General features: G+C 47.6%; 1 protein-coding gene across 4 annotated transcripts in view; it reads right to left on the reverse strand.

The window, feature by feature from the left end:
* Window positions 1–27,742, reverse strand: part of ppp1r14ab (protein phosphatase 1, regulatory (inhibitor) subunit 14Ab) — a 62,633-nt gene that overhangs the window by 18,950 nt on the left and 15,941 nt on the right. Inside the window, exons 3-4 of one of the 4 annotated variants that reach the window (XM_030743439.1) lie at window positions 16,732–16,847; window positions 164–303 (exon numbers count right to left, since the gene is read on the reverse strand). The exons of 1 other annotated variant lie outside the window; for it this stretch is intronic. In XM_030743439.1, coding sequence (XP_030599299.1) covers window positions 204–303; window positions 16,732–16,847 — 216 coding nt within the window. In that variant the 3' untranslated portion in view covers window positions 164–203. Of the gene's footprint in view, window positions 1–163; window positions 304–16,731; window positions 16,848–27,742 lie in introns of those variants that run through there. 2 more of the 4 variants (XM_030743438.1, XM_030743440.1) reach the window with 2 other exon arrangements.

Consider the following 27,742-nt stretch of genomic DNA (forward strand, 5'->3'; position numbering starts at 1 on the left):
CTGAAGGCCCTGCTGAAGGAGAAGAAGAGGGCCTTCAGATCTGGAGACAAAATGGAACTGAGGAGAGTCCAAAAGGTGTCATGGCTAGGAGCTGGTGGACTTAAAACAGGCAGAATTCCAAGGTTAGAATTAACAGTGTTTATTTACAATGTGCTGGTGACAAGGGATTTGCAATAGTCAACAAACAGGGAAGTCATCTTCTCTCAGGAAAACCATTCTGACACTCTCTCATGATAGCATTTAGATCCAGAACTCATCTTCATGAATTCCCTCTGAAACGTTCGCCACTCCTTTTCCAGGAACCTGGGTACAAAGATGAGAGTATGTTAGATAAGCAGGTTGGTGAGCTAAGCAACAGGAAAAAGTCAAGAGAGCCGGCAGCACTAACTGTTTAACAGTAACAATCTAGTGAAGACTAACCGCCACCAGGCAGCTTAAATAGGAGACTAGATGGGGCGCCCGAGTGGCTTAGTGGTGAAATCGGCAACCACATACATATGCCGCGTTGCAGTGCGGGCAGCACGGGTTTGAGTCCCAGCCTGTCACCAATTTGCCTGCGTGTCTTCCCCTGTATCTTTCCCCCATTTCCTGTCTCCCTCCACTGCTCATAAAAGCCAAAAGCCAGTTGGCAAAAAAAAAAAAAAAAAAAAAGGAGACTAGATGAGGCCAGGAACAGGTGTGTCTCATCACTCCCAGGTGAGTCGGATGATGAGACCTGGACCTAGATCCGCCCATCAAACATGAGGCCACTGACGACACACGAGAGGAGAGAAAGACCCACAGGTAGGAGCACCCAGGAGGACAGAGGGACCATAACAAAAGGATGTTGAATACAAGATCTGGAGAGGCAAAGAAAGCTTCAGGAGGAAGATGGAGGAACAGCTCCAACAAAACAATGTCCGAGAATTCTGGAGAAACATGAATAAAATCTCTGGCCACTTCGAGGACAATGGAGGAGCCACAATAGCCGCGTTTCCATACAGGTCGACTCGGCTCGCCGTGATTTGATGGCATTTTCATTAGGACCAGGTACACTTTGCCGGTCCTTTTTCTGTATTCACTCACCCGAGGTTCTGAGCGATCCGAGACGATATGAAAATGTGACGCGGAGGACAGCATGCCACTGATTGGCCAGGGAGTGTCGTCACTAGCTGAGTCATGAGAGCGACTCCTACACCAGAATCAAGTGTTGCCAGCAAGAAACTGGAGGCACGCAAAGCACTGGTTGAATGCCCAGACCGACAGTTTGCAGCGGTAGTTTTGCAACATGAGAGCCATCTGAAACACACACACATTCCGCCTGCTCTGTGTCATATCACGTATGACAAACAGACTCTTTTTAATATCAGAATACAGCACTCTGGCTGTATTCTGACACCTTTTTCTCCCGACCCGGCTTGGCCCCAGGAGATACTGCGTTTCCAGTGGGCCAGCTCAAACAAAGGACGGCGCGGAGCACCCAGGTCACGGACAAGGCCCCGAGGGAAAAGAGCCGGCGTAAGAGAGAGGCTGAGGCGCAGAGCGCACCAAACGCCACTGCCGAGCATCCTGTTGGCTAATGTCCAGTCACTGGATAACAAGCTGGACGAACTCAGGGCCAGGATACAGTTTCAGAGGGACATAAGGGACTGCAACATCATCTGTCTCACGGAGACATGGCTGACCCCCCTCATACCGGACCACGCCGTACAGCCGTCGGAGTTCTTCAGTGTTCATCGCACGGACAGAACGAGTGAGTCTGGAAAATCAAGAGGAGGAGGTGTGTGCCTAATGATTAATAACAACTGGTGTGACAGTAGGAATGTTGTCCCTCTGAAACAATCATGTTCACCTAACCTGGAGCTCCTAACCCTGAAATGCCGCCCCCACTACCTGCCCCGCGAGTTTACTTCGGTCATCTTCAGCGCCGTCTATATTCCAGCTCAGGCGGACACAAACACTGCACTATCCGAGCTACATGAGGCTATTTCCACCTATCAGGCTAACCAGCGTGATGCGGCTCTCATCGTAGCCGGGGACTTTAACAGTGCAAACTTGAAAAAGCTGATACCGGAATTGATTCAACACATCGACTGCCCCACCAGAGGAGAGAGGACCCTAGACCACTGCTACTCTGCATTCAAAGAGGGCTACAAAGCAAAGCCTCTTCCGCCTTTTGGGAAGTCTGACCACACCGCTGTCCTTCTCATGCCGAAATACAAACAACGGCTCAGGCAGAAACCCCCTGCTGTGAGAGAAGTGACACGGTGGTCTGATCAAACAGAGGCCGCTCTGCAGGGTGCGTTGGATTCAACCGACTGGGACATGTTTCGCAGCAGCGCGGGCGGAGACATCGAGGAGTTTAGGGAAACTGTTGTGGGATTTATTGGGAAAGTTGTTGATGACACTTCACTTAGGAGGACCATCAGGACTTTTCCCAACCAGAAGCCGTGGGTGGATAAATCTGTCCGCGACGCCCTGAGGTCCCGCACCGTTGCCTACAACTCCGGCCTCGCCTCTGGGAACATGGAGGACTACAAGGTTGCATCATACAACGTCCGCAGAGCGGTGAAAGAGGCAAAACATCGCTACGGCCGCAGACTGGAACAGCAACTACAACAGTCTGACCCCAGGGGACTGTGGCAGGGACTACGCACCATCACGGACTACAAAGCACCACACACACCCCCGGTGAGTGCCGACGCTTCTCTGGCTGATGAACTCAACATGTTCTTTGCGCGCTTTGAGTCGGGAAGCCGACAGCCCGCTGCGCTCCCGGCCGGAGGGGCGGAGACACTCACTGTGACGGAGCGCGACGTGAGGAGGGCGTTTAGACGTGTAAACACCAGGAAAGCGGCTGGACCAGACGGTATTAGTGGACGTGTCCTTAAGACCTGCGCTGACCAGCTGGCACCTGTGTTTACACTGATATTCAAGCTCTCACTGAAACTGTGTGTGATTCCCACCTGCTTTAAAAAGTCCATCATAGTCCCTGTCCCAAAGAAACCACACCCCAGCAGCCCCAATGACTTCAGGCCCATAGCACTCACCTCTGTGGTGATGAAGTGTTTTGAGAGACTCATCAAGACATTCATCACCTCCTCACTGCCCACCACCCTCGACCCACTACAGTTTGCATACCAGCCAGACAGATCCACAGATGACGCCATATCCTTCCTCCTCCACAAGACCCTTTCACACATAGACACTGGTAAGGGGAACTATGTGAGAGTGCTGTTTGTAGATTACAGCTCAGCATTCAACACCATAGTTCCCTCCAGGCTGGTCTCTAAGCTGCTGGACCTGGGCCTGGGCCCATCCCTGTGCAGGTGGGTTCACAGCTTCCTGACCAGCAGACCACAGGTGGTACGAGTGGGTCACCTCACCTCATCCTCCCTCACCCTCAACACTGGATCCCCCCAAGGCTGTGTGCTCAGCCCTCTGCTGTACTCACTGTACACCCATGACTGCGAGGCCACGTCAGAGTCCAACGTCATCATCAAGTTTGCTGACGACACTGCTGTTGTGGGACTAATCTCTCACAATGAGGAGACAGCCTACAGGAGAGAGGTCTCCCGCCTGGAGAACTGGTGCCAGGAGAACCACCTCCTGCTCAACGTCAGCAAAACGAAGGAACTGATCGTGGACTTCAGCAGGAAGCAGCAGAGGGACTACCATCCACTTGTCATCAGTGGTGCTGAGGTGGAAAGAGTGGACACTTTCAAATACCTGGGAGTGACCATCTCACAGGACCTGTCCTGGACTCATCACATAAACATCACTGTGAAGAAGGCCAGACAGCGTCTCTACCTCCTCAGGTGGCTGAGAGACTTCAAGCTCCCACTCAAGGTGCTCAGGAACTTTTACACCTGCACCATCGAGAGCATCATGCGTGGGAGCATCACCACCTGGATGGGAAACTGCACCAAGCAGGACTTCATGGCCCTAAAAAGGGTGGTTCGTTCAGCTGAACGGACCATCAGAACCACCCTCCCCAACCTGCAGGACATTTACACCAAGCAGTGCAGGCTGAGGGCCATGAAGATCCTAAAACAGCCCAGCCACCCCGGACACTCTCTCTTCTCCCTGCTCCCATCAGGCCGGCGTTACCGCTGCCTGAGGACTAAGACTGAAAGGTTGAAGAAGAGTTTTTACCCACAAGCCATCCGTCTGCTCAACTCTGAGCCCTAACTGGACCATTATTGCACAATGTAAATATTATAATTTATAAAAGTGTGTATAGTGTATAGTATATAGAGTATAGTGTATAGTAGGGTTTAATATTTTTCCCGAAAATGACATGAATCAAATCCCGGGAAATGACGAGCCATTTCCCGGGAATCCCGGGAAAAAGTTTATTTATTTTTTTATTTTAATTAGGCCTTCTGTAGCCTGTGTCGGCCTTAACCTATTGTGATATTGTAGAGGTAGCTTTCCAGCTATGTCCTGTTATGCCCAGTAGGGGGTAACGTTGGCTTGATTAACGCAATAAAACCTACATCTCGAGATTGGAGTGCTCGAGATATGCGGTGTTGTATCGTTCCTCAACACTCCCTTAACAAATATAATTCGAATATTCCTCCATTGTACATGGAATTATACCAAGCTATTTTACAACTGCTGGTGCAAAACAATACGGTTCATCTCCACAGCATTGATAATGGCTCAGCCACGCTGTCGTGGCGACATCTGTTGCACTATATCTCCACCAGTGGAACGCTGTAATAGTCATTGAAAAGTTAACTACCGTACTACACTATAATATGGCATAACACAGGGCCTTGAGTAATGCACTACGACTTGGTCATTGCCATTCTGGCAACAGCAAATTTATAACACCGTGTCTGAGGGTTAAAGTAGGTTCGCTGTGAATCGTCTATTGAAAAACTGGCCAATCCTTATAGCCTAAAAAATATACATTTTACTCAACTCCATTTTAAAAGCGAAATATGTTAAAGCAATCTATTTCATGATAATTTCTTCACACATTAGGCCCGTATCCTAATTCATGATTGTTAGTAAGCGGCTGCAAACGAGGAAAAGAAACACTTGAAGTTAAACAGATATTTCTTTATTGTTCAGGGCAGGCATATTTTATAGGCTATATAATGCAATATAACAATATATAATAATATAAAATTATATAATACAAAATACCTTAGGGTAAACACATTGCCTACGATTTCAACAAATTAAAGAGGAAAAAAGCACAACTGTGTAATACCTCTATTAAAACGCTTGAGATGAAGGCTGAAGCCTTAAACGGAGGCTGAACGTGCCTGAAATGAAGAGTAATGCTTTTCGCATTAAACGAACCCTTCTCTCAATATTTCCTTAAATTTAACATTCTGAAGCTTTCTTTTCTTTCTGAAAGTCAAATCGACGCGCGCGACTTTTTTCCCGGTTTCCCGTCTAACGTTTCCCGGGAAACGGGAAATGGTTCTGATCGCATTTCCCGGGAATCCCGGATCCCGGGATTAAACCCTAGTGTATAGTGTGAATTACTTTTTTTTATTTTTATTCTTCTTATTTATATGTGTGTGTATATATGGTTGCAGGTACAAAATACATTTCACTGTGCATTGTACTGTGTATAACTGTGCATGTGACAAATAAACACTATCTTAATCTTAATCTTAATCTTAATCTTAAATGCGACCGTTTGTCAGAAAAATTCAAATGGGTTCTGAAAGCTGAGAAACTGTACTTCACAACCAATATAGGGTATTACTATGGTTTTATTACGGTAATTGTTGCCGTAAGTCTGCTAACGGCGGCACTTTTGAAGTACACTGAGCCGATTATGACATGTTTTGAGGTATAAGTTTATACTTAACAATGATAACCTTCATCCATTAAAACGTACGATGATTTGCATGATGATGATATTAAACTGGCATTAGCTGTTAGCTTGCCTCTGTCTCATCTATTGTTGTGTTGTGTTTTGAGCCGCATGTGAGTTACGTCATGAAACTACTGCCCGCGCTGATACACTCCTGATCAAAATCTTAAGACCAGTTAAAAAATTGCAAGAATTTGCAATTTTTGAATTGGTCTTAATTTTCAACTTTTTTGACATTTCGCTTTCCCCTCCAATTAAGAGGAGTTAGCGAAATGTCAAAAAAGTAACTTAAAGGGCCAAATTGTTATGTTTTTGACATCAAATCACTGACCAGAAGTAGGGGGCGTGGCCGGATGCGGCCCGCGGATCGCGAGTTTGAGACCCCTGCTCTATATGGTTTACCTCATGTATATAAGTTGTCCATTTTGTCTATTTTTATATATTTTAATATTATTATTATTATTATTATTACTTCCGGCGCCGCGCGAGCAGGCAGCCAGTTTCAGCAGCTCCGCACTAATTCCGTGTTTTTTCTCATTTTGTTTAGTATTAGATGTGTTTTTGTGTTTCTGTATCTTCTGCTCTTTTTCCTCATGATGGAGCAGACTTTTTTCTGGAAAACTTTGTTTTTATTTACCCTTTTTATGGTGTTTATGTTTGGAGACTGCGAGAGTGGCCACGCTCCTATTGTTTACTCTCGGGACCAGCTGATCTCCATCGGGCGCTCCGCTGTGCCTACTCCTGCTGAACGACTCGATATTCCCCGCGAACTGAGAAGGAAGAGACGCGGGAGACGTGCGGGCATAGGTCGTCGTTGCCAGGGGAGAAGGTACAGGCCCGTCATCCCGTCCATCATCATGGGAAACGTGAGATCTCTTCCCAACAAAGTGGACGAGCTGGCGGCGCTAACGCGACATCAAAGGAGCTACCGGGAGAGCAGCCTCATGTGCCTGACGGAGACGTGGCTAACCGAGCTAACCCCGGACTCACACATAAACATGGACGGCTTTCATTTGATCCGTGCCGACAGAACCAAGGAGAGTGGTAAGAAGAGGGGCGGGGGTCTGGCTGTGTTTGTAAACGACAGATGGTGCAACTCCAGACATCTAACCATCAAAGAGACGCTCTGCAGTAAGGACATTGAACTGCTCGCTGTTGGTATGAGACCGCACTATCTTCCTCGGGAGTTTTCACATGTTATTGTGATAACTGTGTATGTGCCGCCCTCTGCTAACGCTGCTGCAGCCTGCGATGTCCTCCATGCTACTACCAGCAGACTCCAAACACAGCACCCACAGGCCCTCTTTCTGATCTCAGGGGACTTTAACCACGTCTCCCTGTCCTCCACTCTCCCCACCTTCACCCAGTATGTCACCTGCCACACCAGGAATACCAACACACTGGATCTACTGTATGCCAACATCAAGGAGGCATACAGCTCATCACCTCTGCCTCCCCTGGGGGGCTCAGATCACAACCTGGTTCATCTCCAGCCTGTGTACAAACCCTTGGTACACAGAGAACCAGTTGTGACACACACAGTGAAGAAATGGTCTGAGGAGACTGAAGAAGCTCTGAGAGACTGCTTTAGCTCCACTGTGTGGGAAGAGCTTTGTGCCCCTCATGGGGAGGACATCGACAGCATCACGGACTGCATCACTGATTACATCAATTTCTGCGTGGAAAACACTGTGCCCACCAGGAGGGTACGGTGTTTTTCAAACAACAAACCCTGGATCAACTCCGAAATAAAGGCTCTCCTGAAGGAGAAGAAGAGAGCCTTTAGATCAGGAAATAAGGAGGAGCTGAGAGCCGTGCAGAAGGATCTGAGAAGGAAAATCAGGGATGGAAAAAACATCTACAGGAAGAAGATGGAGGACCAGCTACAGCAGAGCAACATCAGTGGGGTTTGGAGGAGTTTGAACTCAATTTCAGGCCACAAACCAAGCCCTAGGGTTGTGGGAGACTTAGAGTGGGTGAACAACCTGAACCAGTTCTTTAACAGGTTTGACCAGCCACCCACCCCTCCCCCAGCCCAGTCCCCCCTGCTGTCAGCCCCACCATCTTTAATGACTGCCAACCTTTCTTCTTCTTGGGACCTCACACCTCTCAGCTCTCAGCCATCACCCACCCCCTTCACTTCTGAGGACTCCATCTCACAACCCCCATCCCCCACCTCCATCTTGTCCCTCTCAACTCATCATGTGAGGAAGGAGCTACGTAAGATCAAGGTGCGAAAGGCTGCTGGTCCAGACGGCATCAGCTCCAGGCTCCTGAGGTGCTGCGCAGATCAGCTGTGTGGCATCATGGGATACATGTTCAACCTGAGCTTGAAGCTGGGGAAAGTACCACAACTGTGGAAGACCTCCTGTGTGGTACCGGTACCAAAGACCAAACATCCAAAGGATCTTAGCAGCTACAGGCCGGTAGCCCTGACATCGCATCTAATGAAGACCCTCGAGAGGCTGGTCCTCAACCATCTACGCCTCATGGTGTCGTCTTCGTTGGACCCGCTGCAGTTCGCCTACCGGCCTGGCATCGGGGTGGATGACGCCATCATCTACCTCCTGCACCGAGCTCTGACCCACCTGGAGAAGCCTGGAAGCACTGTGAGGATCATGTTCTTTGATTTCTCCAGTGCTTTTAACACCATCCAGCCAGGACTTCTGAGAGACAAGCTGGAACTGTCAGGAGTGGACCACCACATCTCCGAGTGGATACTGGACTACCTCACTGACCGCCCACAGTACGTGAGGACACAGGGCTGTGTCTCTGACAGGCTGGTCTGCAATACGGGGGCCCCACAGGGAACTGTGCTGGCACCGTTCCTCTTCACCCTCTACACTGCAGACTTCTCCATCAACTCCCCACGCTGCCATCTGCAGAAGTTCTCTGACGACTCTGCCATAGTTGGCCTCATCACAGGTGAGGATGACTCAGAGTACAGACAGTGGACTCAGGACTTTGTGGACTGGTGCCAGCGGAACCACCTCCTGATCAACGCCGCTAAAACCAAGGAGCTGGTGGTGGATTTCCGCAGGCGCAGACCCACCACACGGACACCGGTGAACATCCAGGGAGTGGACATTGAGATAGTGGACTCTTATAAGTACCTGGGTGTTCACCTAAACAATAAACTGGACTGGACTCATAACACTGATGCGCTCTACAGGAAGGGTCAGAGCAGACTCTACCTGCTGAGAAGGCTGAGGTCTTTTGGAGTGCAGGGGACACTCCTGAAGACCTTCTATGACTCTGTGGTGGCATCAGCCATCTTCTATGCAGCAGTATGTTGGAGCAGCAGCTTGTCTACAGCTGAGAGGAAGAGGATAGACAAGCTCATCAGGAAAGCCAGCTCTGTCCTAGGATGTCCTCTCGACTCAGTGCAGGTGGTGGGAGACAGAAGGACTCTGACCAAAATAACATCACTGATGGACAAGGTCTCCCATCCCATGCATGAAACTGTTGCTGAGCTGGAGAGCTCCTTCAGTGACAGACTGCTGCATCCTAAATGCACAAAGGAGCGTTACCGCAGATCCTTCCTCCCAGCAGCTGTAAGACTTTATAACCATCACTGCTCCCAACAAAAACCACAATAGCCTACACAATGTAGGATAATATATAATATACTGTAAATAGTCCGGCACATCATGCACATTGTATATAGTGTTATTATTATTAGTAGTATTAAGGTTAATATTGTTTGTTGATTTTATATATATTCTTTTCTTAATAGTGTGAATTATTATATCTTTATTTATATTTATAATAACTGCGGCTGCTGTTACACCCAAATTTCCCCTCTGTGGGACAATAAAGGCTGTTTCTTCTTCTTCTTCTTCTATTGAGCCAGAGAAGAAGTGCAGAGTAAGAATTTCATTGTTCAGTGTAACTGACTGTTTACTGTGTACATGACAATAAAACGCGCTTCAATCTCTTGAATCTTAAACATCCAGGGAAAGGACATGGAGACAGTGGTCTCTTACAAGTACCTGGGTGTTCACCTTAACAACTACAAGCACAGATGTGCTGTATAAGAAGGGCCAGAGTCAACTTCACCTGCTGAGGAGACTGAGGTCCTTCGGTGTCTGCAGGACTCTGTTAAAGACTTTTAATGACTCAGTGGTAGCATCTGTCCTTTTTCTATGCAGTGGTCTGCTGGGGGGGTGGATGCACCAAAAGGGATCGACAAACTGGTGCGGAGGTAGAGTCTGTGCTGGGATGTCCTCTGTAAGCAAAGAACCCCCATCACCCTCTGCATGAGACCATGGGTGAGCTGAGCAGCTCCTTCTGTCAGAGACTGCAACATCCTCACTGCAGGAAGGAGCGCTTTCGCAGGTCATTCATCCCAACAGCAGTTAGACTGTATGACACATCCTGATGCCATGAATCACTTGGAAATTTTACTCTATTGCCATCACTTATGCACACAGTGTACCTTTACATATAGTACATATATACACATAGGCGTAGGAACTGGGGGCGACGGGGGGGACATCCCCCCCCCCCCCAATATTGGAGACAGGTGCATTTGTCCCACTTGATTTTGTGCCCCCCGCTTCCCAAACGGCTCGGAGTGTTTGGGAGGTGGGAGACAGCGGCAGGAGTCAGAAACTCTTGAATGAGGTAAAACGGTCTGTCGGGAATGTTGCCATGATTATGGCTTGTTTATAACATCTTGTTGTCAGTTTATTTTCATATATAGAAACCAAATCTTTTTGGTTCAGTCATCTTAATTCTGGGATGGTCACTCGTCCAATATTTAACTACTAACTTTGTCTAGAAGTTAGCTAAACTAGCCAAAATGTTTTGTTATCTCATTTCAGCACAATGCCACCACTAACGAAAAGGCTGAAACCGCAGCAGGATTCACTTTGTTTTTTTAAAAGAGTAACATCAGTGTGAGTAACAGTCACACAACACAAGGGCAACACCTGATCATAATTTATCAACATGAATGAGATTATATTAGATATGTGTAAAAATATCTTATCACATGAATGGTAGTACATAGAGTAATGACTCAGTTGAAGCAATGAAAGGTGGAGAGGCTGAAGAAGCTCAGACGAGGTCTTAAATTAGTTTAGTGAAATATGTATTAGCCTCTTATTACTTTTTAAATATAAAACTAAACAATTTTATCATGAGAAGAACTGGCTCAGGGAAGAGATAGGAGAGCCAGGTGGAGCTTCAGAGTGTGAGGTCAGCTTTAAAAACCATATTCATTATAACAGATCCAGAAAGAACAGGTGAGGACTGATGTCATTGGTTTTTTTTCAATAATGTTTTCATTATTTCCACAGCACTTATAAGAGTATGGGTTAGGTTATGTTTAGGTTGCCAGGTGCAGTACAACACCTCACTAGAGTTGTGAAGTGCTTCTCCATAGTGACCAATAAGTGGATTTTTTTCTCGTTAGTATAAAATGAGCCACCTTTAGGCTCAGGAGCAGCAATGCAGGGGCAGCACAAAGGAGACAGGAAAAGGAGAGGGTGGTACAGGGCTCGAGGTGAGGTCTTAAAATAAATGAGTGAAAACTTTTACTGTAAGGGTTAGGTGATGCTGTAAACAGAGTTGACAGTGTATGAGCTATATAATGTATACATATTAGGCCTGGGCAATAAATCAATAACAATATGTATTGCGATAGACACATGATCAATATAGCATTGTTTTATGCTTTGCTCAGAGCATTTACAGATCGGTCAGGTTTCCGATATGTGTCCTCCCCAATAGTAAACTCATTCCTACGTTCCTGCATATACATTTTATTTATTACACTCTCACCCATATAATGCATACTGTGTATGATTTATCCTTTACCGGCTATGTATAATGTATATAGTGTTTTGATGTATATGTATATGTGTATTGATATATATTTTATGTATATAATGTTTTCTATTCTATTTTATTTCCTTTGTTTTAGTCATCCTTCTTCTCTGTACTTGATCTGCTGTAATGCGCAAATTTCCCCGTCGTGGGATCATTAAAGATTTATCATATCTTAAAACAGGAAACTACTGAACACAGAGACAGAAACGCAGACTTTACACAGGAAGACAGACAAACGGAGGGAGAAACTAAAGTAAGAATCAGAGACTGAAAACATAACTGAATATACTTAAATGGAAAAGGAACCCTCTGGGTGAGGGTCCAGACAAAGAGCGGTTCAGAAGACCCTTATGAGGGAAAAAACAAGGGAACAGTTTACCCTGCCCGGGATAGGGTTACCGGGGCCCCACCCTGGAGCCAGGCCTGGGGAGGGAGCTCGAGGGAGAGCGTCTGGTGGCCAGGCATTAGCCCGTGGTGCTTGGCCGGGCGCAGCCCGAAGAGGTTACATGGGCCCGCCCTCCTGCAGGCCCACCACCCGCAGGAGGTGTCGTAGGGGTCGGGTGCAATGTGTGTCGGGCGGTGGCCGAGGGCGGAGGCCCTGGCGGACCGATCCCCGGCTATCGAAACTGGCTGTTGGGACATGGAATGTCACCTCTCTGGTGGGGAAGGAGCCTGAGCTAGTGCGTGAGGTTGAGAGATACCAGCTAGACATAGTTGGGCTCACCTCAACGCATGGCCTGGGCTCTGGAACCAGTCTCCTGGAGAAGGGCTGGACTCTGTTCCAGTCTGGAGTTGCCCTCGGTGAGAGGCGGCGAGCTGGGGTGGGTATTCTTGTATCCCCCCGGCTTGCTGCCTGTACGTCGGAGTTTTCACCGGTGGACGAGAGGGTAGTTTCCCTGCGCCTTCGGGCTGGGGAACGGGTCCTGACTGTTGTTTGCGCTTATGCGCCGAATGACAGTTCAGGGTACCCACCCTTTTTGGAGTTGCTGGGTGGGGTGCTGGAGAGTGCTCCATCTGGTGACTCCATAGTCTTGCTGGGAGACTTCAACGCTCACGTGGGCAATGACAGTGAGACCTGGAGGGGCGTGATTGGGAGGAACGGCCTGCCCGATCTGAACCCGAATGGTGTTTTGTTATTGGACTTCTGTGCAAACCACAGTTTGTCCATAACGAACACCATGTTCGAACATAAGGATGTCCATAAGTGCACATGGCACCAGGACACCCTAGGTCGCAGGTCGATGATCGATTTTGTAATCGTATCATCAGATCTGCGGCCGTATGTTCTGGACACTCGGGTGAAGAGAGGAGCTGAGCTGTCAACTGATCACCACCTGGTGGTGAGTTGGATCAGGTGGCGGGGGAAGATGCTGGACAGACCTGGCACACCTAAACGTATTGTGAGGGTGCGCTGGGAACGCCTGGCAGAAGCCCCAGTCCGGGAGATCTTCAACTCCCACCTCCGGCAGAACTTCGACAGCATTCCGAGGGAGGCTGAGGACATTGAGTCCGAATGGACCATGTTCCGCACCTCCATTGTTGAGGCTGCTGCTCAGAGCTGTGGCTGCAAGGTGGTTGGTGCCTGTCGTGGTGGTAACCCCCGAACCAGATGGTGGTCACCGGAGGTGAAGGGAGCCATCAAGCTGAAGAAAGAGTCCTATCGGGCTTGGTTAGCCTGTGGGACTCCGGACGCAGCTGACAGGTATCGACAGGCCAAGCGGAATGCAGCTCGGGTAGTGGCCAAAGCAAAAACTCGGGTGTGGGAGGAGTTCGGTGAGGCTATGGAAAAAGACTTTCGGACGGCATCGAAGCGATTCTGGCAAACCGTCAGGCGACTCAGGAGGGGAAAGCAGTGCTTCACTCACACTGTTTATAGTGCGGGGGGGGTGCTGCTGACTTCAACTGAGGCTATAGTCAGACGGTGGAAGGAATACTTCGAGGACCTTCTGAATCCCACTGACACGCCTTCTGTAGTGGAAGCAGAGTCTGGGGATGAGGGGGATGACTTGACCATCACTGGGGGTGAGGTCACTGAGGTAGTTAAACAACTCCTTGGTGGCAGAGCCCCTGGGGTGGACGAGATTCGCCCTGAGTTCCTGAAGGCTCTGGATGTTGTAGGGCTGTCTTGGTTGACACGCCTCTGCAACATCGCGTGGAGATCTGGGGCAGTGCCATTGGATTGGCAGACCGGGGTGGTGGTCCCCATCTTTAAGAAGGGAGACCGGAGGGTGTGCTCCAACTTTCGGGGGATCACACTCCTCAGCCTCCCCGGTAAGGTCTATGCCAGGGTGCTGGAAAGGAGGGTGCGTCCGTTAGTCGAACCTCGGATTCAGGAGGAACAATGCGGTTTTCGTCCTGGTCGTGGAACGCTGGACCAGCTCTTTATCCTCTCAAGGATATTCGAGTGTGCGTGGGAGTTTGCCCAACCAGTCTACATGTGCTTTGTGGACTTGGAGAAGGCATTCGACCGTGTTCCTCGGGGTGTTCTTTGGGAGGTTCTGCGGGAGTATGGGGTGTCTGGCCCATTGTTGCGGGCCATTCAGTCCTTGTACAACCACAGTGAGAGCTTGGTCCGTATAGCCGGTAATAAGTCGGATTTGTTTCCTGTGGGTGTTGGACTCCGTCAGGGCTGCCCTTTGTCACCGATTCTGTTCATAATTTTTATGGACAGAATTTCTAGGCGTAGCCAGGTGGCGGAAGGCTTCTTCCTTGGTGGCCTCAGAGTCACATCTCTGCTTTTTGCAGATGATGCGGTTCTGTTGGCTTCATCACGGGGGGGCCTCCAGCTCGCAGTGGAACGGTTCGCAGCCGAGTGTGAAGCGGCTGGCATGAGAATCAGCACCTCTAAGTCTGAGGCCATGGTCCTCAGCCGGAAAAGGGTGGAGTGCCATCTCCGGCTCAGGAACGAGTTCTTGCCTCAAGTGGAGGAGTTTAAGTATCTCGGGGTCTTGTTCACGAGTGATGGGAGAAGGGAACGGGAGATCGACAGGCGGATCGGGGCTGCTTCTGCAGTGATGCGGACGCTGCACCGGTCCGTCGTGGTGAAGAGGGAGCTTAGCGTAAAAGCGAGGCTCTCGATTTACCGGTCGATCTACGTTCCTACCCTCACCTATGGTCACGAGCTTTGGGTAGTGACCGAAAGAATAAGATCGCGAATACAAGCGGCAGAAATGAGTTTCCTTCGAAGGGTGGCTGGCCTCTCCCTTAGAGATAAGGTGAGGAGTGCGGCCATCCGGGAGGGGCTCAGAGTAGAGCCGCTGCTCCTCCACATCGAAAGGAGCCAGTTGAGGTGGCTCGGGCATCTGATTAGGATGCCTCCTGGCCGCCTCCTGGGTGAGGTGTTCCGGGCATGTCCCACCGGGAGGAGGCCCCGTGGTAGACCCAGGACACGCTGGAGAGATTGTGTATCTCGGCTGGCCTGGGAACGCCTTGGGGTCCCTCCGGATGAGCTGGAGGAGGTGGCTGGGGAGAGGGAAGCTTGGGCTTCTCTGCTTAGGCTTCTGCCCCCGCGACCCGGCCCCGGATAAGCGGAAGAAAATGGATGGATGGATGGATGGATGGAAAAGGAACAAAAACCAAAACCAGGGATCACAAATGAAAACAGTTACTTTTCAAAAGTCCATTAAACTCAAAACACCAGGCTTCAGACCGAAGACCATGATGGTGCTTGTCTGAAAGATTCAGTTAATTATGTTTAGGGCAATATCATCCCACAGTGATAGCAAAAATAAAATAAAAAGATGTTTCAGATAAAATGGACTAAATATTCTTTTACTGTGTGAGAAAATCATAATTTTCTTAAGCTGGAAAAGATAAACAGGCTGGTGTTTTTGGGTAGGAGAGAGATCACATACACATGTGACTTCATTATAAAATATGATGTAATGTTGCCAATAAACTTACTCCAAAATATATGAAGTGTATGAAACATCCAATGTAATGTTATTTGTGTCAATAATATTGATAAAAACAAATACAAAAACCCACCAAGTGTTTCCCATAAAGGAAAAAACACTGACAGCAGTTTGTTTATTTTTCAGGAACATTTTGGTGCATTTTGGAATGTACAACTTTATACTTAAAGGAGCTGAGTACTTTCTCCACTGAAACACCACAGTCCCACTTTGATGACAACATTATTTTAACTAAAAATATTCTGGATAAATCAAAGCCTTATCAAAGCTGTCCATGGTTCCCTTTATTTTCCCTTCCTTCCCTAACAGATCCCGTCCTGTCCGGCAGGATAAAGCTCAGTGATTCAGGCTGAGCAGGGAGGTCCTGGCAGTCTGCTGGAGCTCCTCAGCAGGCACAGAGATATGGACGGAGGGTCTTTGTCCAGCAGCAGCAGCAGCAAGGACTCACTGCTCAGCTAAATAAATAAAACTTTTCATTTTATAAAATGCAACATGCTTTGTTTTCCTCAGCTGATCTGAATTCTCTTTGTCACCACGTTGGTTATTGTAATTGCCTACATGCCTGTTATATTTAGTGTTGGAAATGCCTCTGCAAAAACAGGACACAAATATTTGTTGTTTGCTGTTTGTACGGGACATTAAAAGTGATATTCAACTGAGTGGAAACCAGGATATATCATTAGTATTAATTACCCATAAAATTATGTGAAATTCTGAAACATTAAAGTCAGTTTTCCTACTGCTGAGGTTTTGAAGGAAAGCATGCAGGACCTGAGCCACATTTAGAAGCCACTCGAATTATGTTATATATTATGTGATGTAATTTAGCTGAAACGTAGCTGAATTTAATGTTTTAAGATTCTTTATCATTTTAACATTTGTAGCGCTGGATATTTAAGTCAGAAAAATTCAGTACTTACTTTTAAAAGTTTATTCCTTTTCCAAAAAATATCAAACCCAATGATGCGCAAAGAATCATGGGATAGTGTTGAACGCGCGAAGGATCCACCTGAAGAATCCTTCAAATCCCAAGAAACAGACACATTTGTCAGCCACATTTGGAGAAGCCTTCAAATTTGGACGGCCTGCATTGCCTCGCTGTGACATAATCGGCCTTCAAATGTGGCCTTCAAAGGATGCAGCCCCTGAAGTTGGACACACCTTGTGTTTGCCTGACATGTAGGTGGAGCTTTAACCTGAAGCTTGTGCATCCTCTCCTCATCAGTCTTCAGGTCCAGCAGCTCATCAATGTTCACCTCCTCAGGCATGTCCTCCTCCTGAGGAACACACACAGAGAAATAGAGTTCACTTTCACGAATTATTGTGAAAGAGCTTCCATTTTGTGTGCACTTCCTGTCTGAAACTGCTGTTTCTGAGATGACCAGTAGGAGTAGCTGTCTTTAAAGCTCTCATATTAATTATTACTTTGTGAACACCTTTATGTCCCAGAATGAGTCTTTAAAGTTTCTGAGCAGTCCACGCTGTGTTTGTTCTGCCTGTATGAACACACCTGGTTTTTATTCTTACCTGTTTCAGTGTCTACAGCTTTACCACCTCAGATAGTGAGGTTTGTTTTCAGCTTCCCTCTGTGATACTCTGGGTTCCTCTTCAGAGGAACAGGTTAGTCAGTTTTACAGGAGTACCTTCTATAAGGGCAAATAAACGTGCTGCAATTGTGCTGTCACTGCACCAATAATGGTGCATCTTATGACAAACTGGTTTGCACCTGAATTTGACCATATAATTAGTGCCTAAAACTAATCAAACAGCGACAGAAAGTCAAAAATTGGAAAATTGTGTTCTAAACAAGGAATCAAACTCTTGACTTCTGGTTGTTTTTGTTTTGTTTTTTGTCTTCCTCATGTTACACGTTGGCTCTAAGGTGTAAACCTGTCCTGCAACATGGCGAGAAAGAGCCAGGCATTCGTTTGTGATGAGCCAAGACTGAGAATGTAACTCATTCTTGTTCCAGGGATGTAAATTTGTGTCACTTTGTCAAAGTCACCATCATGGCTCATTTACACAGGAGGTGTCTTTTAGGGTGGAGCGTGAAGCCAGGTTATTGCTTCACTGAGATGAGTCTGTCACTCCCAGCCCGTCAGGGACACTGTTGTAAAGAAGCATGTTTTAACCCAAACCATCATCTTTACCCAACCTGAATGGGGCAGGTTTTAGTGCTGAAACCTGACCTGTAGGACTGGAAACAAAACAAAACACAAAGATCCAAACAGGAAGTGAACAGGAGGTAAAGTCTTTTATCCTTTGAAGCCTCCTTAGGTTATGAGCCACCACTATTCCCTACCCAAGAAAGTAAGATTCTGGTTCCTTCTGTTCAACATCATCTGCGGCAATGCCACTAAATCTGGAAACAGACTAAAGTGGCTTTGCATAGGACCACAGACCAAAACCACTGGATAGTGGACCACCATAGAATTCCAGCTCCAGTACAAAAGGTACATCTGACTATTTGAGATAAGATAAGATAAAAAAACTTTAATAATCCCACGACGGGGAAATTTGTGCATTACAGCAGCTCAATACAGAGAAAAAATGAAAAGGATGAGTAAGAACAAATAACTAAACTAAAAACTAAAATTCAATAGAATAAAATAAAATAGAATAAAATAGCAAAAAACTATACACATATACATAAGCACTATATACATAAATATATATATCAGTGTCAATACCCACATTTACATATACACACATATACACACACACGTCAAAACACTATATAAAGATATCAAAATATTATATACATTTGTAGCCGGTAAGGTAAGGTACACAGCATACACGGTATGCATTATATGGGTGAGTGTAATAAATAAAATGTATCTGACTGTATGGATAAAGTGATGGCAGTGGAGGTAAAGTGTCCAAGTGACTCAAGACATTATGATGTGTTATACAGTCTAACTACTGTTGGGATGAATGACCTGCGAAAGCGCTCCTTCCTGCAGCGAGGATGTTTCAGTCTCTGACTGAAGGAGCTGCTCAGCTCACCCACGGTCTCATGCAGAGGGTGATGGGGGTTGTCCATGATGGATGTCAGCTTTGCTAACATCCTCCTCTCACCCACCACCATCACAGGCTCCAGAGGACATCCCAACACAGAGCTAGACCTCCGCACCAGTTTGTCGATCCTGCTCCTGTCCCTTTCGGTGCATCCACCCCCCCAGCAGGCCACTGCGTAGAAAAGGGCAGATGCTACCACTGTGTCATAAAAGGTCTTTAACAGAGTCCTGCAGACACCAAAGGACCTCAGTCTCCTCAGCAGGTGTAGTCGACTCTGGCCCTTCTTATACAGGACGTCTGTGTTTGTACTCCAGTCCAGCTTGTTATTGAGATGAACACCCAGGTACTTGTAGGAGACCACTGTCTCAATGTCCTTTCCCTGGATGTTCACCAGTGCTGTAGGGGGTGGCTTCCTCCTGAAGTCTATGATCATCTCCTTCGTCTTGCTGGCGTTGATTTGGAGTGCGTTGTTCTCACACCAGCCGACAAAGTCACTGATGACACCCCTGTATTCCTGGTCGTTCCCATCTGATACGCATCCGATGATGGCCGTATCATCTGAGAACTTCTGTAGGTGCCAATGGTCTGAATTGTACCTGAAATCTGAGGTGTACAGACTGAACAGGAAGGGTGAGAGGACAGTGCCCTGTGGCGCCCCCGTGCTGCAGACTACTACATCAGACACACAGTCATGGCACCTCACATACTGTGGTCTGTTGGTGAGTTAGTCGATGATCCATGCCGTCAGCTGCCTGTCCACTCCGGCTCCCTCCATCTTCCCTCTCAACAGTGCAGGCTGGATGGTGTTGAAAGCACTGGAGAAGTCAAAGAACATGACCCTCACAGTGTTCCCTGCCTGCTCTATGTGAGAGAGGGATCTGTGCAGCAGGTAGATGACGGCATCGTCCACCCCGATGCCAGGCTGGTAGGCGAACTGCAGGGGGTCCAGCGCTGAGCTCACCAGTGGGCGGAGGTGATGAAGGATGAGCCTCTCCATGGTCTTCATCAGGTGAGAAGTCAAGGCCACAGGTCTGTAGTGGTTGGACTCCCTGGGCTGTGCGATCTTTGGCACTGGAACTATGCAGGAAGTCTTCCACAGTTCAGGGACCCTCTCCAGATTCAGGCTCAGGTTGAAGATGTGCAAGACCACCTGACAGAGCTGGTCTGCACAGTCCCTGAGCAGTCTGGGGCTGATTCCATCTGGACCCGCTGCCTTCCTGATCTTCGTCTTCCTGAGCTGACTTCTCACCTGATCAGATGTGAGGTGGATGTGAGGCTGGGTTGGGGTGGGTGATGGGGCTGGCTCCGCTGTGGGTGAGGGTGAGGAGAGTGCAGGCAATGATAGCATTGCACCAGGAGAGAGGGGGGTCAGCATAGAGAAGGGGGCAGATGGGAGCTGAGGGGTGGGGGAGGTGGTCAACGACCCAGAGTCAAATCTATTGAAAAACAGATTCAAGTTGTTAGCCCACCCCCGGTCAGCAGACACTGTGGCTCCTCCATTGTCCTCAAAGTGGCCAGAGATTTTTTTCATGTTTCTCCAGACTTCTCGGACTTTGTTATGTTGGAGCTGTTCCTCCATCTTCCTCCTGAAGCTCTCTTTGCCTCTCCGGATCTTGTATTTTACATCCTTTTGCACTCTCCTCAGTTCCTCCTTGTCTCCAGATCTGAAGGCCCTCTTCTTCTCGTTCAGCAGGGCCTTCAGCTCTGGGGTCACCCACGGTTTATTGTTGGAGAAGCACCGTACCTTCTTGGTTGGCACAGTGTTCTCCACACAGAAGTTCATGTAGTCTGTGATGCAGTGGGTGAGGGCGTCGATGTCCTCACCGTGAGGCCTGCAGAGTTCCTGCCAGTCTCTACATTCAAAACAGTCTCTCAGGGCCTCACTGCAGTCCTCAGACCACAGTCTTATTGTCTTCTTGGTGGGGGGTTTCCTCTTCACAATGGGGGTGTAGGTGGGGTGAAGAATGACCAGGTTGTGGTCTGAGTGGCCAAGCGGGGGTAGAGGTGATGAGCTGTAAGCCTCCTTTGTGTTAGCAAACAGCAGGTCTAGAGTTTTATTGTCCCTTGTGTGGCAGTCAACATATTGGGTGAAGTTAGGGAGAGTGGAAGAAGGTGAGGCATGGTTGAAGTCCCCAGAGATGATAATCAGGGACTGCGGATGTGCCGTCTGTAACTGAGAGACGGTGGTGTGGATGTCCTCACAGGCTGCTGTAGCGTCGGCCGACGGCGGGATGTAAACAGTTAACACAATAACATGTGAAAACTCCCGGGCCAGGTGGTATGGCCGAACGCTAACCGCTAACAGTTCAATGTCTTTGGTACAGCGCTGCTCCTTCACAGTGATGTGTCCTGGGTTACACCATCTCTCATTAACGTACATCGCCAGTCCCCCACCTCTCCTCTTACCACTCTCCCTCATGCTCCGGTCCGCTCTCACCAGTTGAAAGCCCTCCAATGTTACTACGGAGTCCGGTGTGTGGTCCGTGAGCCAAGTCTCCGTGAACAGCAGGAGGCTGCTCTGCTGGTACTCCCACTGCAGTCTGGTTAGCGCCGCCAGCTCTTCCATCTTGTTGGGTAAAGATCTTACGTTACCCATGAGAATAGATGGAATGCTCGGTTTGTACCGTCTCCTCCTCTCCCGGTACTTCGCTCCAGCTCTGCATCCCCTCCTCCGACGCCGTAATTCCTTCGGAATCTCGGGTCGCTCCTCCGGGAGTACGCTCCTGTTGCACAGGGCTAACAGCTGATCCCGGCTGTAAACAATAGAGTGGCTCACCGGTTCTCCAGATGAAGTGATGAAAAGTCCCAAAAAGAGTATAAGGAATGCCACTACTCTAATGAAACTTCGCAGGTCCATGACGGGTTTGATATCTAATATAACTACTAAACTAAGAGTCTGAAAGAAAAACTAAAAACACAAGAAAAACACACAAGAAAGGGAAGTAACCTGGAGCTGCAGTAACAGGCTGCCTACCGTGGCGCCATCTTGGAAAAAAAAAAAAAAAAAAAAATACAGAAAGTTATCAGTCCATCTACAGTTTACCTAAAATTTCCCACCATGAAAATTCACCCTATGTTTCACAAAGCAAACCTATTTTGTCCAGTGCTCTCTGTCCAGCAGCTGATCTACCTCCCCGGGTTATAGATAGAGAACAAATAGATAGATGTCTGCCGACAGGGTAGAAGGCTGCAATTCTTAGTAGATGGGGAGGGGTACGGTCTTGAGGAGAGATCATGGTTCCTTGGTCCTTGATTCTTAATTTGTTTCTCATCACTAATTTTACAGAAAGCACCAAGACAAACCTGGAAGGCTGCCTGGAGGTGTCCATTGAAGGAGAGGTGCTGTGATGGTGTAGCAGTTTGAGGGCTTGTGTTTGTATTTAACCTCTTTGGTATTTAGTCACTGGTGGAGAGGTAAAGATGGCATCAGAATCAGAAATACTTTATTGATCCCAGAGGGAAATTTCAGTTTTTACAGCTGCAACCATTGGATCTGCCTGTGGGCAGAGACCCTTGTCTGTTTTGCCCTTTCCACACCTGTACACAATCAACTCATCGTGTGCTGGGTATTTAAAGACTCAAGGTTGCCTCATTTCCTCATCAGATTGTCCTCATTACAATTGTGAAACTAGGGCCAACCGTGTCACCTGTGATCAATATTTTTGCTTGCCAGCTAACCCTGAGTCTCATGCATCAGGGAATTATCTGCCTCACTGGAATTCCCAGATCTCCAGAAAACCTCCAGCCACACTTGCTTCAGCTTGGAAACCTATAAAGGAAAGTGTCTGGAGCTTGAAAATTCACATCTCATCCAAAAGGCTTCTTAAGTTCTCAAACCAAAATGTGAAGAGACCCAGGTATTTAAACCCCAGTGGGCGTAGTCCCCTGGAGGTGGTTGTGACCCTATATTGTTCATGTGAATAATCATATGCGCCAAGTTGTGAAAGAAGGCATGGGTCATTACAATCAGTGGTTTTGGGTGAAACCAATGTGTGACTTCACCCCATTCTATCAAGTGACCTATTGAGGTCACCTGAAGAAAAGTGAGTGGCATTGTAAACGGGGGATAGTTGGTGTCGTAGTCCACCTCCTCTGTTCAGTGATGGTTGTTCATAGTGGACATAGATGCTTCTTTTACTCCTCTTTCAAACCATCTTCCCAGTCCAAAATGTGAACATTGGCTGGCTTTGAAGGCTTTCTTTATGTGTGTGTTCCTTTTGTTTCCCTTTTGCCTTAGAAGGGAAGACTTTCTGCCCGGTGTTGCAGGGTCCTGATCACCCCAAGTTTGTGTTCCAGTGGGTGGTGGGAGTCAAAGAATAGGTACTGGTCTTTGTGTGTGGACTTCTGGTAAACTTCAGTGTTGAGGCTTCCATCTTCCTCAGTAAGCACCGCACAGTCCAGGAACAGTAACCTATTATCCCTGGTGTCCTCCCTGGTAAAACTTATGTATTTAGCCACTGAATTGATGTGGCAAGTGAAGGCTTCTATTTCTTGCCATCCCTTTGAAGGAGCCAACCTACCGCCATGTAAAGCAGGGGTGGCCAACTCCAGGCCTCGAAAGTCAGTGTCCTGCAGGTTTTAGATGTGTCCCTGATCCAACACACCTGAATCAAATGGCTGAATTACCTCCTCAGTATGCAGTCAAGTTCTCCAGAGTCCTGCTAATGACTTCTAAAATTGACTCAGGTGTGTTGAAGCAGAGACACATCTAAAACCTGCAGGACAGGACTGGAGTTGGCCACCCCTGATGTAAAGGTTGGCTGCAATGTGGGTCACTGGGGAGCCCACGGCACATCCATGCTTCTGTCTGTAGAAACCATCGTTGTATTTAAAGTATGTTGTGTCATGATCCTGGGCCATTGGCCCAGTGCACCTTATGTTCTTTGAGTTGTGTTTAGTTATGAATTAGGATTTTAGTTTGCCTTTATTTTCTGTTAGTTCCTGATGCCCTCATGTTGTCTTTTCCGTAGTCTGAGTTCAGGTGTTTTAATTGTCCATGTCCTCCTGTTTGCTCAGTGTTTTGTTTCTTATGTCTTTGTCCTCTGTCCCATGTTTTGTTACTCTTCCCAGTGTTTCCTGAGTGCTGTGTTTAGGTTTCTATTTTGGTCATGTTTAGGTTCCCTCTGTGTCAAGTCTGTGTGTACCTTGTTTGGTTACTTCCTGTTTTATTTTGATGAGCCTTTGTCCTGTGTGCCTTATGTTTGGTTTTACTTCCTGTGTCTTGTCACCTGACTTTCCCCAGGTGTTTCCACTCCCCTCATTATCCCTTATTCAGGGGCCGCATTCTTCGAAGGACCCGTCCTACGCAGACCGGGTCCTTCGCAGCCCACGAAGACCGCAAAGGCCGGAAGTGAGCGGCTGTGAAATTGGACGGTCTAGCCTTCATATCAGCATCACCTGCCCCCACCTCTGCATAACTCATGTCGCCTAGCAACCATGACAGGGCAAAGCACAGCTGTGGAAAAGCAGCTGATTAAATGGAGAACAAACTTTTGCTCCTTTTTGTGGTTTACTTTTAAATCTTTAATTCAAAATAAGGTGTTAAAACAAGCATAACACATTTCAACAATACAGCTGAGTGAATGATTAATTTCCGACTATATTAAGTGACAGTTAATGTTGAATAAAACTATCCAGTTATGATGCTTAACTTTAATTTCAGGTAAACCGATTTGCTGAGGAACAAATGAAACACTGAAATAAACCAAACATCAGCCGTTAGAGATCATCTGAGTGAGTTATAACTGCTTAACTTCCACTCAGCGGTGAAAGCCAGCGGGGGTTTGAAAAGGATGTGCCGGCAGTCGGACACTATCCGGCTAAAGTGAGCCTTGATAGCCCGGTCAGCTGACAGCTAGCGAGGCGAGCTGCTGGTAGAGCAGCGGCAACAGACAGCTCCGAAAACAGCCGAGCACTTTTTGCAATTAGGCGATATCTTCAAAAAACGAGCTGATATTTGAGGTTTACACATTTACATTCTCGCCTGAAAACATCTTAAAAATTTATTGTGTCACAGAAACAGTTATTTTTCAAACTTTTTGGCCGCTATCTTCCACCATTTTTGTGTTTGAGTTTTGAGATGTGCAATGAATCATGGGATATGGTAGGCCACGAAGGATACACCGGACCCATCCTTCAAATTCGACAAAAGAAGGACGCATTCGTCGACCGCATTTGGAGGAGTCTTCGAATTTGGACAGCCTTCGTTGCCTCGTTGTGACATAATCGGCCTACAAATGCAGCCTTCGAAGGATGCGGCCCCTGAATTTGGACAGAAGAAGAAGAAGAAGAAACAGCCTTTATTGTCCCACAGAGGGGAAATTTGGGTGTAACAGCAGCCGCAGTTATTATAAATATAAATAAAAATATAATAATTTACACTATTAAGAAAAGAATATATATATATATATAAAATCAACAAACAATATTAACCTTAATACTACTAATAATAACACTATATACAATGTACATGATGTGCCTGTGTGTTGAACCTTAACAGGCCGGACTATTTACAGTATATTATATATTATCCTACATTGTGTAGGTTATTGTGGTTTTTGTTGGGAGCAGTGATGGTTATAAAGTCTTACAGCTGCTGGGAGGAAGGATCTGCGGTAACGCTCCTTTGTGCATTTAGGATGCAGCAGTCTGTCACTGAAGGAGCTCTCCAGCTCGGCAACAGTTTCATGCATGGGGTGGGAGACCTTGTCCATCAGTGATGTTATTTTGGTCAGAGTCCTTCTGTCTCCCACCACCTGCACTGAGTCGAGAGGACATCCTAGGACAGAGCTGGCTTTCCTGATGAGCTTGTCTATCCTCTTCCTCTCAGCTGTAGACAAGCTGCTGCTCCAACATACTGCTGCATAGAAGATGGCTGATGCCACCACAGAGTCATAGAAGGTCTTCAGGAGTGTCCCCTGCACTCCAAAAGACCTCAGCCTTCTCAGCAGGTAGAGTCTGCTCTGACCCTTCCTGTAGAGCGCATCAGTGTTATGAGTCCAGTCCAGTTTATTGTTTAGGTGAACACCCAGGTACTTATAAGAGTCCACTATCTCACTGTCCACTCCCTGGATGTTCACCGGTGTCCGTGTGGTGGGTCTGCGCCTGCGGAAATCCACCACCAGCTCCTTGGGTTTAGCGGCGTTGATCAGGAGGTGGTTCCGCTGGCACCAGTCCACAAAGTCCTGAGTCCACTGTCTGTACTCTGAGTCATCCTCACCTGTGATGAGGCCAACTATGGCAGAGTCGTCAGAGAACTTCTGCAGATGGCAGCGTGGGGAGTTGATGGAGAAGTCTGCAGTGTAGAGGGTGAAGAGGAACGGTGCCAGCACAGTTCCCTGTGGGGCCCCCGTACTGCAGACCAGCCTGTCAGAGACACAGCCCTGTGTCCTCACGTACTGTGGGCGGTCAGTGAGGTAGTCCAGTATCCACTCGGAGATGTGGTGGTCCACTCCTGACAGTTCCAGCTTGTCTCTCAGAAGTCCTGGCTGGATGGTGTTAAAAGCACTGGAGAAATCAAAGAACATGATCCTCACAGTGCTTCCAGGCTTCTCCAGGTGGGTCAGAGCTCGGTGCAGGAGGTAGATGATGGCGTCATCCACCCCGATGCCAGGCCGGTAGGCGAACTGCAGCGGGTCCAACGAAGACGACACCATGAGGCGTAGATGGTTGAGGACCAGCCTCTCGAGGGTCTTCATTAGATGCGATGTCAGGGCTACCGGCCTGTAGCTGCTAAGATCCTTTGGATGTTTGGTCTTTGGTACCGGTACCACACAGGAGGTCTTCCACAGTTGTGGTACTTTCCCCAGCTTCAAGCTCAGGTTGAACATGTATCCCATGATGCCACACAGCTGATCTGTGCAGCACCTCAGGAGCCTGGAGCTGATGCCGTCTGGACCAGCAGCCTTTCGCACCTTGATTTTACGTAGCTCCTTCCTCACATGATGAGTTGAGAGGGACAAGATGGAGGTGGGGGATGGGGGTTGTGAGATGGAGTCCACAGAAGTGAAGGGGGTGGGTGATGGCTGAGAGCTGAGAGGTGTGAGGTCCCAAGAAGAAGAAAGGTTGGCAGTCATTAAAGATGGTGGGGCTGACAGCAGGGGGGACTGGGCTGGGGGAGGGGTGGGTGGCTGGTCAAACCTGTTAAAGAACTGGTTCAGGTTGTTCACCCACTCTAAGTCTCCCACAACACTAGGGCTTGGTTTGTGGCCTGAAATTGAGTTCAAACTCCTCCAAACCCCACTGATGTTGCTCTGCTGTAGCTGGTCCTCCATCTTCTTCCTGTAGATGTTTTTTCCATCCCTGATTTTCAGCTACTGTCTGTGTTTCCCCATGGTCCTTGTTGTGTTGTAAGTTCATTCACCCCACTGTGTGCCTTTTATGTTCATTAGTGATGAGAAAATGAAGTTTTTGTGAAGCACTGAACCACTTGAACCAATTGAATCGGAAATAGGTTCATTACGCGAAGCTTCAATTATAGCACCCTCTCCTGGAAAAGTGCAATGTTTTCATCTACACACCTGCATGCACACGCTCACACACCTCAATGATCTGAAGCATCTTTTCATTGTTTGAGGCGCAAATATGCCCAAATATCATGATATCAGGTTCTATTTACAAATAAAGATGGAGGAATGTGTGTATTGTGTTATTGAACAGAGTGCTGGGAAAACATGGCATTAACTGGGTGTGCTTGTGTAACTACTGCTTTTGCATTAATATTTATGTGACAGCATCCGTCATCACGTTGAAAGGACGAGCCAGCAAAGGCTGTCTTTAATTCATAACTCAGCAGTAACTGTTGGCCATAACAACGCTAAAACTGTGCAAGTATGAACCTGGCTGACTATCTCACTCTCGCTCCTTCACTCGTAACCAGCAAATCACCTGAACCAGTCAGCTGATTCATTCCGAGAACGAAGCAGTTCCTGTGTCATACATCATATGTCACATGATGTTTTTCGCTCTGAAACAAGCTTCGAAGCAGTGGTTCTATGGAGTTGTAAGCCCAGGGTTTGAAGCACGTATCGAAGCTTCAGTTTCAAACTCTCATCACTAATGTTCATGTTTATGCTTTATGTTCACATTTAGAGCTCATGTTTATGGTTACGACTAAGTTCCTGTTATGCTCCAAGTTTGTTATATTTATGCCACA

The sequence above is a fragment of the Archocentrus centrarchus genome, chromosome 13 (genome assembly GCF_007364275.1).
Source record: "Archocentrus centrarchus isolate MPI-CPG fArcCen1 chromosome 13, fArcCen1, whole genome shotgun sequence".
In the NCBI taxonomy this organism is placed as follows: Eukaryota; Metazoa; Chordata; class Actinopteri; order Cichliformes; family Cichlidae; genus Archocentrus; species Archocentrus centrarchus.